This window comes from Eptesicus fuscus, chromosome 4, assembly GCF_027574615.1.
Source record: "Eptesicus fuscus isolate TK198812 chromosome 4, DD_ASM_mEF_20220401, whole genome shotgun sequence".
Lineage (NCBI taxonomy): Eukaryota > Metazoa > Chordata > Mammalia > Chiroptera > Vespertilionidae > Eptesicus > Eptesicus fuscus.
The window spans coordinates 58,731,765-58,752,526 of record NC_072476.1 but is presented as its reverse complement, the minus strand read 5'-3'; the positions used below and the strand labels follow the sequence as shown (position 1 = coordinate 58,752,526).

Sequence of the window (20,762 nt, the reverse complement as noted above, 5' to 3'; positions counted from 1 at the left end):
TAGATGTAATGTGGTTCAGATTAAAACTTAAGTAACCTAAAATCTTATGTGGGCCACTCCCAAAAATATAAATCATTTGTAGTGCCTGTAAGAAACCTTGCAAATTCTAAAATCCCCATACCATTATGGAGTATATGGTCTATGGCAGTGGTCGGCAAACTGCGGCTCACGAGCCACATGCGGCTCTTTGGCCCCTTGAGTGTGACTCTTCCACAGAATACCACGTGCGGGTGCGCACGTACAGTGCGACTGAAACTTCATGGCCCATGCACAGAAGTCGGTTTCGGCCTGGATGAGTCTATTTTGAAGAAGTGGTTCTAACGCCGAGTCACACTCAAGAGGCCAAAGAGCCGCATGTGGCTTGTGAGCCACGGTTTGCCGACCACTGGTCTATGGGATTCTGGGTGTTAAAAAGTCTGTTGTGTAAACTGCAAATGAACTGTACCTGACCCTATCAAAACAAACAAAAACACATGGACATAGGGGGCACCCAAGGATCATTCAATGGAAAAGTATAGTAATCGTTGCTGACTTTCAAGCTTTGGAATAATTCAACATAAGGGTTTTCAGCTAGTTATACTGGGAGGGAAAAACTGATTTTGATGGCTTGAGTCTTCTATTCCTTTGTCAAACACACCATTTGTCTCACTATTTCTAAAATGGTGGTAGTGGAGAGTAAAAAATATATATATATTTAAAGTGACAGGGATAGCAAATTCATAGTTTGTACTTAAATATAAATGCAGCAGATCTTGTGCATTTTAAAAATAATTTTGGATTTAGTCAACTAATACAGAAAGTTAAGTAAGGATAAAAGAGAAAGAAAGGGGGTTGGAAGTTGCTACCTCACTCAGCAACAAAGGGAAGGTGAAAAATCTCATTGCTGGTAACTTACTGGGCAGGGAAATGGACCCCATGGGTATAGATATGAATTGTTGTTAAACCAAACTAAATGTATCTAAGCTAAGCACCAGGTCCCAAGAGCACTGGCTTTGTTCCAAAGAAATACTTATTAAAGACACTAGTGGAGCTTCTCAAAGCTGATTGTATTGTAGTTAGGTCAGCAATGGGAAAATTACAGAAGCAGGATTCTAACAAACTATGGAAATATATTGATTAAGAGATGTGGTTCTTCAAGAGACTATTTTTGTGAGCATTTATGTTTCCAAATTAATATCCTTTCATCATTTATTATCCAGTGACTTATGTTACTACACTGACCAAAGCCTCAAAGAGTTCATTCTCACTCTTGACAATTCCCTTTATTACTGTTAACCGTCACTGTGAATGAACCCTAAAATTGTTAGGGTCACTGCTCATAAAGGAGAGACTCATCTTGCTGGTCTGGTCTTCCTTCCCTTCAATCTGATGCATATGAGGGAACTGATGATAAACATAATGGAAGTGGGGCAGGCTCTTAATTAATGAATGAGGATGAGGATCCATAAATGACATCACAATTGAGGTACGAAGGAGGCATAACCCTAATGCTTGCTATAAGCACATCTTATACTTTTGTAATAAAATTCACTATTATGCAAAGATCCTCTGAAAATGGAAGCAAAAGCTACAACAAAAAGATTATCAATTCATAAATCCTACCAAAAGATTTTTGTAAAAATAATCCTACAAAAGTGCAAAATAATCCGCCATTGAAATTACATCATCCAATGACAAAGAAAACACAATGGTACCATTCTTACAAACTCACATAGTAAAATAACTTGACCAGATCCCAATATTATAAAATAGTAACCAATAGCCAACATAGAATTCAGATTTATGAAAGAAACAAAAGCTTTAAATCTGTTCTTCAATTAACCAGTAGTCTGAAGAGAACAAATGATTTTTACCATGTTATCTACAATGTACTGAAAACTAATTTTTGTGTTTTCATGAAATTAATATTACCAGTATTTACCTACAGTGATCTTGCAATATTCCCATCAATCAGCGAGAAGAAGAAAGATATCTATACAAACCTACATATGGTCCACCAGGTTTAATAACTTTTGTGCTTCGGTTGCGGGATTCCTCCTCAGCCTGGGTCATTCTTTCTCGTGTCATCTGATACGAGTCGTTTGTTGCGCACACTGTAATTTTATCTTGTATAAATCCCAGGCAATTGAGCTGGGAGGCTCCAGAGCTGTCAAGTAAGGCAATGGCTTTGTTAGACGTGCCTCATTTTGTACAATAAAGTACAAGAAAGAATTGTACAATCCTAAAATCAGTAGCCCAAATAAGAACTGAAATCCTAAAATAACTAATATTAGTAATTTTTAACTGTAAAGATTATTTAAAATATTTGAGTTTCTCTTCATTTCATGTCACTTTTTTTATTATTATTATTGTGACTAGAGTGGATGAAGTGAGCTCTCAGAGATCAAATCCATGAAATTTTTTGGGAAAATCAGCATTTGGAGTGAATACCAGAATCTTGATAGGCACTATAGTTTTTTCATTTAACAGTCAAATATTTTTAAGAATTAGCTACCACTGATATGAGAAATGTTAAAAGTTCACTTTTAGTGGAACCATAATATACATGGTTGATAGAAAGACCAAATGAAACAAACATATCACAATTCTTTTGATTGATTATTAATAAGATATTAATTTTAAAGCTAAAATACTGCCACATTAAAACTTTATTAGTATTATCCCAAAGATTCTAAACATTTGTAGAATTTATATTTAACGTGTTGTTAAATCTCTATATAAGCTGACCTATTTATATAGCAAATATTGAAGAAAATACTGGATAAGAGATTTTGTCAGAAATAATTACCATGGCCTTAAAACAGATTGGACTATAAAAGTAAGGAAAATGCCATTGCAGCTCTGATACTCGATTTCCAAACATACTTGAAAATAGCTTTGCTATAATGCTAAAAAATAAGTTAATAAAAATTTTGTAAATTGCTAATAACTGTACAATACTTTAAAAAAATCAGTTCATTCATCTCATAAATATTTATGGAGCAGGGACTGCATGCCAGCAATGTGTGAGTACACAGGCTATGACAAGGACTGAGACAGATGTGGTCCCTCTTCCAAGGAGCTCTCTGTCTAATGGGTGACAAGGATGAACAAACTGGAAATTATGACACAATGTGATAAATGCCATGGGTAGGGAACTCCCAGGAAGTGCTGCATCTGGATGTGTGGGAGAGGAGAGAGGCAAAGTCTTCCTGGAAGAAGTGATGCACAAGTGACCTAGAGGGATGACGCCCAAGTGACCTAGAGGGATGACTAGACAAAGGGGGAGAAGGACAGAAATGTTCTAGGAGGATAAGCAACCTGTGCAGACCCAGGGGAACAAGGAAGAGTTTTTCAGTTAAGCCAAATAGAGTTACAAAGGACAATTAGAGATGAGGCTGAAGAGGGCATGAGAAGTACAATACACAGGGCTTTGAGGCCCTGGTATGTATTTTGGACTTTATCCCAAGAATAACAGAAGCTGAAAATATCTCCTTTGTATTGTAGAAAAATCAATTTGGATAAAGAACAGACTGGGAGGAAGAAGGTAGGAGAGCAGTTAGGAGGCTACTGAAGAACTACAGGCAAGAAGTGATGACTTGAACCGGTGTAGGGTGGTGTGAATGCAAAATAGTAAACAGATTCCAGAGATAGCGAGGAGGCAGAATTGATAGGATTTAGTCAGTCATTGGCCATAAAGGAAGAGAGTGGGGAATAGAAGTTAAAGATCGTGCCCAGGTTACCAAGTGTGGAGCTGACACTTATTGATATACTGGGGTGGGGCTGGAAGAGAGAAAATAAGTTTTGTGTTGGACATGGTGACTGAAAAAATGAGGAGACATCTCAAGAGGGAACCAACTATGAAGAATACTAATATTTAGAATAAGCAATAAGAAGATGAAAAGACCACAGGAGACTGAAAAGGTAAGCCAAAAAGGTAAGCCAAGGAAACCAGAAAAGCAGTGTGTCATGGAAGCCACTGATACAGAATGCTTCAAGAATCAGAGTGGTCAACAGTGTGAAATGCTGGCAACAAGTCTAGAGTAATAAGAAACTAATAAGCATTCACTGCATTCAGGGCAAGGAGGTCAAGGACTCCCATGACGGAGCAGTTTCAGCGGAATGGTGGAGACTGACGCCAGGCTTTGGCTCCAGAAGGGACTGCAAATGAGGTTGTCTTTATGTTCTTTTTTAATGAGACTCACCTGAGCATGTATGAATGCTGAGAAACTGAAAAAGGAGGGGAATGAGAGAGGGAGGGAGAGATTTAAGCCTCAGGGGAATCAGGATGGAGAAGAAAAAGAGGAATAGAACATTGCAGTAGGGTACAGAAAAGACCACAGGTGGCAGGAAGTTTGAATTCCAAGATCTCCCACTACTTACTATGTAATTTACATAGTGAGAATAAGCTGAACGTGTTGCCAATCACAATGAAGCTTTAGTTTGCCCAATTCAAGATCAAGTTAGAACTCTTTCAGTGATGTGTCTTATTTTATATCTCTGCCTGCTGTGCTCACTTGAAATACAGCTTTCTCAATTTGCACAATTCAAGATCAAGAAACAGATCTTGCCGAAACCGGTTTGGCTCAGTGGATAGAGCATCGGCCTGCGGACTGAGGGGTCCCAGGTTCGATTCAGGTCAAGGGCATGTACATTGGTTGCGGGCACATCCCCAGTAGGGGGTGTGCAGGAGGCAGCTGGTCGATGTTTCTCTCTCATCGATGTTTCTAGCTCTCTATCCCTCTCCCTTCCTCTCTGTAAAAAATCAATAAAATATATTAAAAAAAAAAAGAAAAGAAACAGATCTTTACATGAAAACTAAACCCTGCAGGCAAGAAGGTACTCTCTAGAATTCTCCATTCATCCCTTTTCAACTGAGGTACCTTAAAAGTTCAAATATGCTGACATCCTATCCTATATAATAAAAGCCTAATATGCTAAGTGTTTGGTCGTCCGCTCATCTGTTCAACCAATCAAAGAATAATATGCTAATGATATGCTAAGGCCACTCAACCACTTGCTCTGACGTGCACTGACCACCAGGAGTCAGACAGTCAACCAGTCGCTATGATGTGCACTGACCACCAGGGGCCACATGCTCTGACTGGTAGATTAGCTTGCTGTTGGTGTCCGGCCGATTGGGACTGAGCGAGATGGGCTGAACACCCTAGAGCCCTCCCCTGGTTCCTCCTTGGCTGGCCAACCTCCCGCGTCCCTCTCTGGCCCCAATTGTGCACTGGTGGGGTCCCTCGGCCTGGTCTGCGCCCTCTTGCAAACTGGGACCCTTCGGGGGATGTCAGAGAGCTGGTTTCGGCCCGATCCCACAGGCCAGACTGGGGGACCCCACTGGTGCACAAATTCATGCACCGGGCCTTTAGTATGTATATAAACATCCACTGTTTCCTATACTTGAGTGCCCCAAACTATGTATTTTCACTAGGTCTGTGAATGAGCAAATTTAAGGAATTTTTGAAAAGTAAATGTGACTTTGGGATTTCCTCCATTTTACATAGGAGAGAGTGTGGTTTAAGGAGATTTATAAAGAAAGATAAGAAAGGAGACTAGTTAATTTGTAGTTTTTGACCATCTATTTATTAAATATTTATTTTGAGCTCCACCAGCATTATAAGATTAGAAAAAGGGTATAAGAAAGCCCCTGCCTTTGAGGAGCTTGCACAATTGCATGAAAGACAGGATCCATTGGAAAAATAAAAATTAAATCGAATAGAAAGGTGGATACAGATTAAAAAGGCTTGCTTGCCAGGTTGAGAACTGAAAGTTTGAGTACGTTTGATTTTTTAGTGGCAAATTTCAATTTATACCAAACCACACCACTTTATAAAGCACTTTGAATCATACTTTTATACTTGGATCACACTTTTTTTACAGCACACTTGGATCATAGCATTGCATTTGCCCCAAATTTTTTCACAATAATTATTTCTTTTCTCTTGCTGCAATTATGTATAGTTTTAAGTGACCTTAAATCCTTCTCCAAGAAGCAAAGTAGAAATAAGCACACAGGATATTTGTGATGTAAGGGAGAAACCATATTACCTATGATGATATGACTGGTATTGAAGAGGGAATTAAGTTCTTTAATAAAATTCCTAAGGGGACATAGTTCAATTTGATGTCAAAATGATATAACTATCTTATCCTATCCTATCCTATATAATAAAAGGCTAATATGCAAATAGACTGATCAGCAGAACAACCAACCAACCAACCAACCAGTCGCTATGACGTGCGCTGACCACCAGGAGGTACACGCGGAACATGGCGGGTGTTGGCAGTAGGCGGCAGAGCACTGAACATAGCAGGTGTCGGCTGCGGTGGGATGGTAGAGCAGGTGAGAGGGGGCGCCAGACCAAGGCGGGACACCGGTCGCTGTCATCAGGGAGAGCCTCTGGTGGTTACTGAAAATTCTTTGCTCCCGTGCGCTGCGGTCATGCCCGGTGCTCGCATTTGCTGCTGGCACCAGCCCCACTCACACCTGCTGCCAGCATCCAGCGCTGGCCCTGATTGCTCGGTGCCATCAGCGGGTGTGAGTGGCGGCTGCCAGCCCCGATCGCTCCTCAGGGCTTCTCAACCTCCCCCTGCTCCTGAGGGGTGATCGGGGCTGGCAGCTGCCTCTCGCGCCTGCTGCCAGCGATGGCCCCTCTCGCACCCACAGCCAGTGCCAGAACCACTGCTCATACCTGCTGCTGGTGCCCAGCACTGGCCCCGATTGCTTGGCACCGTCAGAGGGTGCAAGCGGTGTCTGCCAGCCCTGATCACCCCTGAGGGCTTCTCCACCTCCCCCTGCTCCTGAGGGGCGATCAGGGCAGCAGCCACCACTCGCACCTGATGGTGCCAGCCCTGCTTGCACCCACTGCTGGCGCCAGCACCAAACACCACGCCATCAGGGGGTACAAGTGGGGCCAGTGCCGTCAGCACGTGGGAGCGGTGGCAATGGGAGTGGGGCTGCAAGCAGACAGGGGACCCAGGCCACGGTGGGAGAGGCTGGGTGAGGGTGCAGAGGATGGGCCAAGACCCACCCCTGTGCCCACCGCAGCCTCTTAGCCTACAGTTCCTTTCAAGGTGCACGAATTCGTGCACTGGGCCCCTAGTAATATAATAATTCTCTAAAGACAAGCATTCCAGGTGAATGCACCACAATTAGAAATCAGTATGCAGTGTGGTATGCAATAAACACTGGACTGAAATTAGGAGAACTCAGTTCTCATTCAGCCCAGTCACTAACTAAACAGTTATGTAACTGTGGGTAAGTCACCTGTAAAAAGATGGGGTTGAATAATTACCAAGGACCCTTATACTTGGTGATTCTATAATTGATTTTAATACTGTCCCATAGAACTTTCTGCAATGGTGAAAATGATGAATATCTTTGCTTTCCACTCTGATAGCAACCAGACACCTGGCTATTGAACCTGTAATGTGTGGTTAGTCTAAGTGAAGAAGTAAAAGTTTTAAATTTTATTTCACTTTTATCAATTGAGATGTAAATAGCCACATGTGCTCAGTAGCTATCCCAGTGAATAGTGCAGACAGGTCTGTAAAATTTATAACATGCAATTTATACCAAAAATATAAGTTTGGAGGTGGGCAATTTTTAGAAAGCAAAATTAACATATACTCAGGGGGAAAGACAGATTAAAAGGTAGTCACCTTAAATGAGAGGAGAAATTTAAACTCTTTCAGTGATGTGTCTTATTTTATATCTCTGCCTACTGTGCTCACTTGAAACACACCTTTCCCTTCATCTTTCTCTCATGCACAGCAAGCATAAACACAGCTTCAAGTGCAGCGCAGACAAGATAGGGATGGATGGCCCAGGGCACTTTGGGCCAATATCAGTGACTCCTGGAAGGCTGGGGGCTCTAAGGCCTTGTCTTTATCCACAGGCGGAACAACTCCCCCTTCTCAAGGGGCCCATTCTTTAATCAGAAACAACCACAGCAAAGAAGAGTGAAACAAGTAGCTTATTGTGTAGAGAATCTAAGTAGATAAGAGTTCCATGGTACCCTGGGATGTGGGTGTGTATTCTTGTCTTCTTTCTTAAAAAAAATTAAAAAATCAGAAATGACTGCTATGCTGGGGTTAATTTCTTGTTTTCATTCTGCTGCAGAATAAAGATTTTAAAAAATCTACTTTAAAATAAGGCTTGTATAGGGAAGAAGAAAAAGAATATGCAAGGTATATAGGATTTTTTCCTCCTTTACCCTTAAATACTAGTCTTGAGTGTACTATAAAAGGCACTCTTATTTAAATGCAGTGAATATAAACGTTTTTTAAATCCCCAAACTTGTCTTTAATAAAACAAGCAAATAAACCATGTTTTATAGGTTAAAAAAAATCTGTACTTTAAAAATCCCTCGAGAGTAAGAATGTTAAAATTTTTGTGATCGTTGCCCACAGTAACAAATATAATTTCTAGTACAGAATAGGTACTCAATATTTCTCAAATACTGTAAATAAATGAGCTTTGCCATTCAATTCAATAAATATTTATAAATAACTCCTATGTATTTTATTGTTTAATTTTTTAAAAACCCTCAGAGAAAAATGATTTTCCCCTTAGCATACCCTGAAATGTACTTACCTGGAGAATCTCTGCTGAATGCAGTCAAAGCTGCCCTGAGGGTTGTCTTTACCCACATTTGACAAATAGAAGTTAAACGTATGCACTTCATTGATGGGATCATTTCTGGGAATTTTGACAAGCTAAAAGGAGAGAAAAAGAGAAAAACACCTCAAATTATAAATTTTCTATAAAATGATCTGATGGCTGACTGTCTTTCAAGTAACATTCACTTTTTACCCGAGCCCTATTTTGCATTTAAGTTACCCAATCATCTAAGAAATCTGGCAAGTATATCTATAACTCACCATATTCTCGTGTCCACTCTTTACCCTAAAGTGCCAGTAATCACTTCTACCCAGCAATTAGTTTATGAGAGGAACCCTTTTCATTGCAAATAAGCAAATAATTATAGTTCACACGAAAGAGTTACTAGTGAATTGGCTAAAAAGTTCGTCCTCTTTTGAGCTACACAGGATCTGTTTGGCTGATATGACCCCTTGCTGAATAGCTTCTAGATATTTAAATGCTCTCTAAGATAGCTGTGGCCTGTGCAGCTTAGTTGGTTGAGAGTCATCCCATGCATTGAAAGGTTGCTGGTCCGATTACTGGCCAGGCCACATGCCCAGGTTGCAGGTTCAGTCTCTGGTTGGGATGCAATCAATGTTTCTCTCACATTGATGTTTCTCCCTCTCCTTTCCTCTCCTTCTAAAATCAGTTTTTAAAAACACATTTAAATGCTTTCTAATATAAAGTCAATGTCCCAATCTTTTGCTCTCTTAATATATACACATATTTAATTTAAATCTTGCTACTTTGAGTAATATTTTTGAAGAATATCTAGCAGCATAAGGTGAATGCCATAATTACATTCCTAGCAAAACGAACCCCTCATTCATCCTTATGCTCATAGAACAGGGTCAGCAGCCTACTGAGATGATTTTGCAAGGCACTCTGAGGCTGAGCCCCAGGCAACACTGTGAAACAGGGTATGTTTTCCATGCTCCTGCTCAAAGTCTGGTTTCTCTACTAGATGAGGGAAGGGATAGGACTGCTCTAGATAACTGAGCCCCTGCACCAGGATCATATTCCTGGAACATGGTAGAAGCTTCATAAACATCTGTGAACAAATGAACTGGAACATTCTCACTGTCTTTCAACTGTTCCACCCTTTCCAGCTTCTGAAACCTTTCTTCCCTTGGGTCTGCAGGGGCCATCATGGGGACAATTACAAAAAGGATTTGTTGGCACGAATGTAAAATATGACATCCTGCTGTCCAGCCCCCAAATACACATAGTCTTAGTAATTTAGTTCAAAACTGGGAGGGGAAAGTGTTGTATAATTCTCATTCTTCTTCCCCGGATCTGTCCTTTCCATGATTGGAAGATTAAGACTCAGAGTTAACTGGCTGCCGGGTGTGTGTGCATGCACACACATACACATACACATACACATACACATACACATACACATACACAAACACTCATAAATGTGCTAGTAAGTATAAGTATGTATGACCTCTACATCAGTGGTTTTTAGAGCTGCAGCAATGCAGATAGTACAGACTGACCTAATCTCAGGCACTTGCTAGAAAAGATCTGAATAAGATGTCATCAAGTGATTTTTATATCTTCAAAATTTCTAAAGCTTAAATTACATGGTCTATAGTTGTAGTGTATCTAATTTCCTGAAGATGGTACAAATTAGATTCAAATTTTATTTGTATCAATATCTAAATATACTCTTACAAATAAAATGGATATACAAAGGAGTACTAATGTTTATAGCTGGTAAGTCTGCATAACAGTTTGGTCCCATGGGGAGTAAAATAGGAGACTGACTTAGTAGAAAGAGCAGGTTATGCATGACAATTTGGGCAGGCAGGGGTGGGGTAGGGTGGGGGGAATGGAGACTTCAGAACCAAACCAAGGGGACCTCAGAGGGAACTGTGGAACTGTTAAGGCCACAGCTAAGGTAGGATTTGAGAGCTTGTCTAATCAAGGGCAATAAATGAGACATTTCAGAGACTAGACGTGAGGAAACTTGCGAATACTCATCACTCATCTCTCTGACATATAGGAGCCTATTCCACAGTGAAATAGGAGTCAGTCCTTTCTTTCAGAATGGTCACAAAGCATTTTCTTATCAACTGGCCTTTGAATTTACGGAATATGAAAGGGAGATGAAAATGAAATTACTGTTATTGGTAGGCCTAGGGTCAACTTCTAGGGACTGGGCTAGCCACCATGGGAAAAGAAATTCTAAAGTCTGATTTAGAAGCCATCTTGGAAGAGTATCCCAAGTGATAGGACCTTCTTAATTAATTATAGTATTTTAAGCTTTTTCTATAGGTAAGTGGGAATAACTTTATATTTAGATATTCTAAATATGGTCAGCTTGAAATTTTTAGCTAAATGCCTTAAGAATGAAATATTTTAAAAGTATCGAAGACTATGATTCCAAACAGCTTCTTATTCAAGATGAAGAATATAAAAATATACCACCATGTTCTGGGTAACTGGAAAAGTAGATTTTAAATTTCATTCCAAAAATGAAAGATTGAAAATCAAAGACTTAGGACCACATTCCACAACCCTCCTCCCAAACTCCAGTCTGTCTTTGATAAAAAGCTCTGAAGAAAAAGTTTCAGGAAATTTTCAGACATTTATAATTAACATAAACACTGTATACTGAGATTTGTAAGTCAAGGCTTCTAATTATTCTGAGATACAAGCTCAGGCATGTGGCAATGGAATACTGTCTGAAAGGTCATTTCAACATCAAGTCACAGATCTCCTATTTACATAAGGATGTAGGGCAGAAATGCAATGTGCACACTGCTGCAAATTTCTCACATGGGTGTGCTAACTTCTGCTTAAAAGCCATTGGTACCTTTACTTGCAGGGGTTACTTACCCTTAAGTCAAATACTTTCTACTCAATATTAGATTGAGGTAACACACTAGATTAAAAATGAGACCATCCGGTTTTTCTTTAACATTTATTTAAAATAAATGCTTTATTCTTTTGTGGGTATTACAAATGATTTAAACTTACAGAAGCTTTTCTTGGACAGTAATTCTGTGAGTTTTAATATCGAGCCTTTCCTGCTAAGGTGACTATAAACACACAATGAGATGCTTGTGACCTAGCAGTACCACAGCTTGATATGATAATGCTTGGTCTTTAAAGCAGACTCATCGTGCTGACAGGCCTTAGAAATCATCTAACTGAATTTCTTCATTTCATAGAAAAGGAACAGAGAGAGGTTCAGTGACTTGCTCAAGGGTTATGACTCTATTTAAAATTGCAACTCCTTACTCCTGACCTCCTAACCCTGCCCCCATGCTTGTCTAGAGCACTTAGTACCTGCACGAAATCACAAAGTATGTTTTTTCTCTTTTTCCCCTGACTATAATATAGTTCTTAGAAAAATGGAGACTTTTGTCTGTTTTTTTCCCTGTATATATCACCAGCATCTTGAACAATGTGTGGTACAAAGTAGTCACTCCATACATGTTTGTTGAATGAATGAAAATGCTGATTAATGCCTGAGCCAGTTCTAGAACAACTAACGTGTCTGCTCTCTTTCCACCAGTATTTCCAAAGCATGTTGAAAAGTTTCCTTATATAAAAAAAAGGTTCTATCTTCAAATAAATTTGGGAAATGCCTGGTTAAACTAAACAACTTTCTTTGCTATAAATCCTTTCAAATTAGTAATTTCCCAATTTGTATGACTTCAGAACCCATCTCCTCTGATATCTCACGAGGCCAACTTGGCTCTTAGTATTAATTGACTACGATATCTATTGTTTTGCTACATATACACTATATATCTTACTTTGGATATAGATAAAGATTGCTATAAACATTTAAACTTTACAATTCCTCATTGTTCTCAAATCCTTTCCACACTTTTAATGATTCTGTCAGTTTAGCTAGAGGAGTGCATTTGCATGTACTGTTCAGGTGTCAGAGTTTAGGGGCAGCATAAAACATCTAGAATCGGAACAGAAAACAGAAACCTCAACCTGAAAGCCACAAGTCCTATTTTTCAAACTAGAGCTGTAGTTATGACTTAAGGCCTAACATTATGGGTTTAGGAAGGAAAACAAAAAGGCCTCTCAGATCAGCCCAGATGTGGAAACCAAAGGGGTGGGTTTGGGAGAGCAAGAAAGGCAGGGTATCTTTCACTGGCAATAGAAAACATTAAGTAGCATTACAGAAATCAATAAGAAATAAATATTCCCACTGACAGAGAATGGCAGGGGTAGATAGGGTCCCATACATGCTAGAAATACCTGAAATTTCCACATACTTTACTGAGACAACTAGTGCAAAATGCTAAATTTTCTAGCACAAAAAGAAAATACTGGCAGTTATTAAAAAATTCAGGTCATGTAGCAATGAATATGTATAATTCAGGAAAAAGTAAGTCCATTTATTTCCTTGTATTCTTTGTCTTTAGCAAGATGTGTATTAAAGAAAAAAGTAAAGTACAATATCTTTCCCTATTATTCTTCACATAACTTCTTTAGATCCAGTTATTAAAATTTCTTACAAAGTTCTTGATGAAAGGATAGAATAAGCTAATATTGAGCTTTCTTGGTTATGTTACTTCTATAGGATATATGGCTTATTAGAAAAATCATTTCTTGAGAATTGTATTTTCATCCCTAATATATTCTTTCAAATTCATGGCCATTTTGGAGAAACCACTGATGGCAATATTTCAAAACTAATTTTAATTGGTTATGAATAAGCAATAACATTTATAGAAATAAAGTGCTAATTTTTAAAAGTCAAATACACCTAAGTTACTATATAATTAAAACTAAAAACAAAAAGCAAAAACACACACAAAAACAACAACTCCCCTGAGTAATTTTTGGCTCTGTTAATATGAAATCAGCCTTCTAAATGTGTCTCATAAAATGACATTGATTGATGGCTTTGTTCATTTAATTCATTTATTCCATAAATATTAACTGAGTGCCCACTATGTCAGGCACTATTCTAGTTTCTGTGATACATTAATAAATAAAACTGACAAAGATCCCTGCATTGAGGCACATATGTATAGAATCCAGGAGTGAGATGATGGTGACTTGGACCAGGAAATGGGGAGAAGTAGATGGATTTGGGATACAATCTGCAAGATTCCTAGACATACTGAATGTGAGGAATGTAAGAAAGAGAGAAATCAAGGATAACACTAATGTATTTTCCCTTAAAAGAATGGAGTTGTGTGTGTGTGTGTACAAATATATTTATGTGTCTATATATGTGTATATAGTATCTTGAATATGATAATAAGTATTAATATAACTAAATCAATCCATAATAGGTAAGTACATTAAAATACAAATGACCAATGCTGGTTTCACCAGCTAAAAAGGGGGCTTCAAAGTGAGTTGTGTTATGACTCATTTTGTAGTGTCATGGCTAAAAATTATTTAGAAAAGACCAGGTGGCTGGGTCTTTTGGTTGGTAGCGGGGTATTTCCAGGAAAAAAAAAAAGATAAAGAAGAAGGTGGGTGTGTGTTTGACAGTTATAGGCAGAGGAAATATGCAAATAGCAAATACTAGAGATACTGTATCAGGGGAAAGGTATACGGATTATGAAGCATGAGAGAATAGAAAATCTGTATTTGAAAATTACTGTAAAACTGATTTAAACACCAAAGTAGTTTTTAGAAGGAAAATGAGAAAGCCACTGAAGTCTGTTCAAACTTCATGGCTATTAATCCACAAGTCTTCCTTTGATAGCAAAAACTAAAACCTCTCATTCAGTTCTGTAACTATCATAAAACTGCTTTTCATTTTCATTTTATTAATCAGTCCCTTCTAAAACTTAAGTATATTCCTTAGAATCATGCTTATATATAGAAAAGAATTCCCATCTTATCCCTAAATCTGCCCACCCTCCCACATCATCCATCTTCCAGTTCATAAACTGCTATTTATCTAGTGACCGAGGTTACTGGCATCCTGGGGAGTCAACTGGACTCTTCCCTCACACCACTGAACACTCTTCAACATCCAGAAAACCATAGCCCTACTGCTTTTACTTCCTAAATGATCTCTCAAATGTATGTTCTCATCTCCTTCCTCTGTTTTGGGTCAATATCACCTCTTGCTTGGACAATTGTCTTTCAATCTCCACTTCTGCCTGTTCTTGGTCCCATTCCTCTAATCATTCAGCTGCCCAAACTAGTCTCATAAAATGCCCATGTCAGTACCAAGAATAATTTATTTCTTCATGGTTCCCTACTACATATATACCATATAGTCTAAGCTCCTTAATAGAACATATGAGGTTCCTTCTTAAAAAAAGGGCCTGACTCTCAGCTTATATTTAATGTCCCCACTTCTTGTCTTGGCTTGTGCTAACTTATCCTTTATTTAAGACTCATTTCATAAACCCTTCCCTCAGGGAGCAATTCCTTCGCCAGGGAGGTAGGTTTAGAAGCCCCGTCAGGGTTCCCACAGCCCTCTGGGTCCATCTCTATGGCTGCCTTCACTAGGCTGCATGCCAAGTATCTGTTTAGGTGTCATCCTCCCCACCAGACTTCGAGTTCTTTGGGGGCAAGGACCATAGTCTTACTTTCACATGTATTTGGGACACAGTAAATACCTAATAAAAATATATTGGATTCATGTGAAGAAACTTGGGTCTAGATTAAGTTCACTCAGAAGAAGCCTTATGATAAGGACACTAAAAAAGTAGAGATGTAGCTGAAATAGATCACTTAAGAGTCTGTGGAAAACCAGATCTTTCAGAGAAGGCAAAAATAAATAACAAAATGAAAGGAGAAGAAAAAAAATCCCACACAGTTGCCTACTGTGTGGTACAAATATCAGGATGAGAGTGTTTCTGACCTCTCTTGTGCTATATTTAGCCCTAAAACCTAGACCAAGTGGCTTCCTGGGTTTGTGGAACTTAAATTTGTAAGTTTCATTTTTTTTAAGTATCTTTATTAAATACTCACAAAATACTCTGGCCTCCCCAAATTCCATTTGAAAATAATGATCCAGCATCTTTAAGCCACTTTATATTTTAAAGGATTTAGGGAAACCACAGTAAGTAATTATCAATTTAGTAATTCTCCTGGTCAAGCAGGAAGCAGAATTTTGTTTTAAAAATGATTTGTTTCTTCAAAACAAAACCCAAACCTGAATTCTATAAGGAAAAATATCTTAAGTGTGTTTGTCAATTTCTAAATTCATTGCCAATCTTCTCCTTTTCTTGCTCTCTTGGAGTCTTGAGGAAAGCTCTTTTTCTGTCATACCAGGAGGAACTGGTACAGAAACATCGGTGGGAAGAAAATTGACGCATGGCAGTCAGAGACAGTTGTGAGCCCTCAAGATTAAGTTGCTGAAAGAGACCCAGGCCCTAGATTTTGCAATACACATGGTTTCACCCTAACTCAATCAACGTTAACACGAAAACTTGTAAATTTAGTAACATAAATAATATTTAAGTCTGAAGACTATTTCTATACAGACTTGGAAGTATATTTAACTCTTAATTCTCCATTTTCAACATCAATAATAGCCAAACCTTTTTAAAAGCTATAGAATAACATTTTTAAAAAATCTTATGGGGATGCCCTAGCTGGTTTGGCTCAGTGGATAGAGCGTCAGCCTGCGGACCGAAGGGTCCCAGGTTTATTCCAGTCAAGGGCACATGCCGAGGTTGCCAGCTCGATCCCCAGTATGGGTCGTGCAGGAAGCAGCCAATCAATGATTCTCTCCCATCATTGATGTTTCTATCTCTCTCTCCCTTCCTCTCTGAAATCAATAAAATATATTAAAAAACCAAAATCTTATGGGGAAACCAACCACATATTTCAAACAGAGTCAGAGCTGCTCTGGGTGAGGAAAGGAATAGTGAGTGACTGGGAATGCTAAGGCAACCTCAATGATAACATCACAAAATCTCCAGGCTCGGGACCAAAGACACAAAATGACGGCTCTACACTAAGGAAAAAGAAATAGCAATAAGATGTACCATAGCCAGGGGATATAACTGTATTAATTAAATTTTAGTCACATCTTAAATGATGAACATGACAGATTGTTTACAAAATATGAACTCTTCTTTGCCTTTTTTATGCTAATTAGTGCCAAATACTTGAAAGATTCCAAAGATAGGAAACGGTGTCCTACTGCCTTGTTCTCTTTGCTTTTAAAAATGTTTTCTTTATTATTGGATCAGCTTGTATTTCCAGTTCAAAGGTGGGTTTCCCTCAATGTTATGAGAAGAAAAAAGTAAGAACTCTTTTACACACACATGAAAGGGGGAAGTGCAAATAGACTACAACCAGTGTGCTAGGTCATGAGCTCTGCAGCAAATTGCCCAGTTTCCAAGTCTGACTCCAGAGTCTCCTATCTTCGTTACCTGTAACTTAACCTCTCTAATCCTGTTTCCTCATCAGTACAATGTGGTTGTATTGATATTACCTTGTATGGTTGTGAAGTTTAAAAAGATAAACCTATCTCACCACCATTCTCTGATTGAATCAGAACTAATCCTGTGTGGTGATAAATGTTAGACTTATTGCGGTGATCACTTGTAATATATACAAATATCAAATCATTATGTTGTATACCTGAAACTAAGGTAATGTTATATGTCAATTATAGCTTAGTAATAAAAGAATAGGTAAGAAAAAAGATAACCCATCTAAGGTACTTGGCAAAATATCTAGCACATAGTATGTGTCCAAAATTTTTTGCTCTGATGATGTAAAGACAGTATTAGGGAGCTCACACTCTGATTTCAGCCTGTTTGATTCAAGCACACACATGCCTTCCTTAACATAATGATGCTTTTGATTTTTAAAGTAACTTTCAAGTAGTAAAGGACTGGTAATAAGTGCCTTATGGATAATCAAAAGTTGACAACACTTATTCTGAATCCTTGGTATTTACAAAAGTAAGGGGCTGGAAACCTTCAAGGTCATAACTTAAGGATTAGCTTAAACAGAAGCCAGAAGAAGCTATCTGGGCAAACAAACCAGAAGACTAGAAATATTTCTAATTGTTCTAAACTCAGAAAGAAAAGATACAAGAATGAATAAATCACAACAGGTGTTTATGGAAGGCTGAAAAATTGCAGGTGCCTGCTGCTACTCTAAAAGGGTAGTAAACACTGCTTCCCCTGAGCCCTATCCAGAAAAAGAAAACACTGCCTTCAGAGCCCCAGAGAGCCCCAGATACTAGCTACAGTACAACAAAGAAACAAAGAAAATAGAATTAAGGATTCTCATGGGAAACACAACTTTGTGACTACAGCATTCAATATTCATAAATGCAAACAGTATTTTAAGGGTTGTGTTTCTTTGCTCGTGTCAAAGCCTACAGTATTTTATATTTTATAAATCTCTTTCAAAACATCTATCCTGGAAATATGTTCCCTAGGTAAGATTCATTTCATAAAATGTAATTCTAGTCAGTTTTCACGTGCCAATATCCTTCAAGACTATAAAAGAAGTAAAACTATTTCTGATTTTACATGTATAAAGCTATTGATACACACAGTTCCAACCCAGACAAAAACTGCAGTTCTGACCCAGACAGAAAAAGCTAAAGGAGTTCATCACCACCAAACCAATACTACAAGAAATGTTACAGGGACTTCTTTAGGAAAAAGGGAAACAAAGGAACATAAATATAAATAATAAAATGACAATAACTACATATTTAACAATAAACACTTTAAATGTAAAAGGATTAAATGCCCAATAAAATATATATAGAATAGCTGAATGGATAAGAAAACAAGACCCATATATATCCTATATAATAAAGAGCTAATATGCAAATGGTCATCATACCCTCACACCGTGATGCCCTCACGCCATCACAGTCCATCACCAGGAGGCTGCATGTGCGTGGAGACCTGGTGGTGGGTCCTGGTGCCTCTGGCTCTGTGGGGCGAGGCCGGGGGTCCCCCTGAGGCCACGCCTCCCACCCTGGCACCGGGGCAGGGGGACCTAATGCTGCGCGCCCCCGCCTCAGTGCCGGGATGTGAGGCTGCGTTCCCCGCCTCGTGGGGCTTGATGGGTTGGGGCCAGCCAGGGCTTGGTGTCGCCCAATGGGGGTGGAGCTGGCTTGACACTTCTATTATAGAGAAAGGGCAAATAGCAATATTAAAATATTTCCTCTAATTAATTCCCCTCTAAAGTGCATGAATTTCGTGCACCGGGCCACTAGTATAATAAAAACCTAATATGCAAATTGACCGACTGGTGGAACGACCTGTGGAACATCTGGTTGCTATGATGTGCACTGACCATCAGGGGGTAGATGCTCAATGCAGGAGCTGCCCCCAGCCCGCAGGTGCCAGGCCAGCCAAGGCAGGTGCCAGTGGGGGGGCCCCCTGATCGCCCCGCTGGTCGCGCCAAAGAGGGAGGCAACTGGCAGCGGTGAGGGGCGGGGTCAGCAAATAGGCAGTGCCAGGTAGGCCAAGGTGGGTGCCAGTGGTGGCTCCCCGATCGCCCCACCGGTCACCCCACCAGTTGCCCCACAGATCGGACCTGATCACTGGCCAGGCCTAGGGACCCTACCCAGGACTCTCGTGTTGTCTATAAGAGACACAAATCAGATCAAATAACACACACTGACTAAAATTAAAGGAGTAGGAAAAAAAAAGCTGGGTAACAATACTTATATCAGACAAAACTAGACTTTAAAACAAAAACTATAAGGAAAAAAATGACATTTCATAATGATAAGAGGACATAACTCTTGTAAACATTTATGCACCCAACATAGGAGCAACTATAAAGCAAATATTGATGGACATACAGTATTAGGGTTACGGTTAGGTAACTGAAAAGGGAAAAAAACCCCAGCAGTTCTGATTTCTAAGAGAATTGGTCCTTCTGATGTAAAAAAGAGGGCCTGTCAAGTCTCTTAGATCAATTGCTTTATGACTGTAATAAATACAGAACTAAAAATATTCATTTTTAAGAATAGTATGCTTAAGCTGTTGGTAAACCCATCAAAGATATGTCTTCAAATAGAGAAAGAAATATGTTGACAAAGGACAATGGTTTACATTTAGACAGCTAAGGTAATTACTGTATTAGGATAATTCATATTGTAAAGCATTTGCTTGATTATCTTTTAATTATTTAATTCTGTTAGAAGGCAGATTCATACACACCAATGTTCCTCTAGAACAGTGGTTCTCAACCTTTCTAATGCCGCGACCCTTTAATACAGTTCCTCATGTTGTGGTGACCCCCAACCATAAAATTATTTTCGTTGCTACTTCATAACTAATTTTGCTACTGTTATGAATCGTAATGTAAATATCTGTGTTTTCCGATGGTCTTAGGCGACCCAGCTAGAGGTTCTCAACCTGTGGGTCGTGACCCACAGGTTGAGAACCTCTAGCAGGGTCGCCTAAGACCATCGGAAAACACAGATATTTACATTACGATTCATAACAGTAGCAAAATTACAGTTATGAAGTAGCAACGAAAATAATTTTATGGTTGGGGGTCACCACAACATGAGGAACTGTATTAAAGGGTCGCGGCATTAGAAAGGTTGAGAACCACTGCTCTAGAACAACGTAACTATATGAGGTAGCAAAACATTTTATCCACTTGCCAATAAATCACTTCATTGCCCCATAAAAAAGATGGGTTCATAAGAAGTTTGTGATGTTCTGTTAAGAAAGACAGGCAGCCCTGGCCAGATAGCTCAATTGGTTAGTGTGTGTCCTGATACTCCAGAATTATGGGTTCGATCCCTGGTCAGGGCATATACAAGAATCAACCAATGAATGCATAAATAAGTGGAACAATAGATCGATGTTTCTCTTCTCTCTCTCTCCCTTCCTCTCTCTCTAAAATCAAGCAAATAAAAAATTAAAGGAAAAGAAAGAAAGGTATTTAAAGGTAAGGGTGGAAATTCAAAAGCATTAAATTATTAGGACCATAAACAATGTAAAGAGAAATAGAATGACAAAACAGCAAAATATGTAAAAAGTTAGAGAAATAGAGTAACTATTTTAAAAACTTAGAGAAATAGAGTAACTATTTCAAAGAAAGTCCATGAATTAATAAAAACTTCTCCCCACTATAATGGGAGAAACAAAGAAAGAAATTAAAAACTCAAAACCACTCCTAACAATATCAGATGAGGACAACACATTTGATGATACTTCATGTTACCCAT

At 38.9% G+C, this 20,762-nt stretch overlaps 1 protein-coding gene across 2 annotated transcripts in view; it reads right to left on the bottom strand.

The window, feature by feature from the left end:
* The window catches only part of ELL2 (elongation factor for RNA polymerase II 2), an 84,570-nt gene that overhangs the window by 24,667 nt on the left and 39,141 nt on the right, over positions 1 to 20,762 (bottom strand). For both annotated transcript variants that reach the window (XR_008555846.1, XM_054715052.1), the window contains exons 3-4: positions 8,585 to 8,706; positions 1,983 to 2,146 (exon numbers count right to left, since the gene is read on the bottom strand). Coding sequence is in view for 1 of the 2 variants with exons in the window: in XM_054715052.1 (XP_054571027.1) it covers positions 1,983 to 2,146; positions 8,585 to 8,706 (286 nt within the window). In the remaining variant the exon portion in view is untranslated. The remainder of the gene's footprint in view (positions 1 to 1,982; positions 2,147 to 8,584; positions 8,707 to 20,762) is intronic.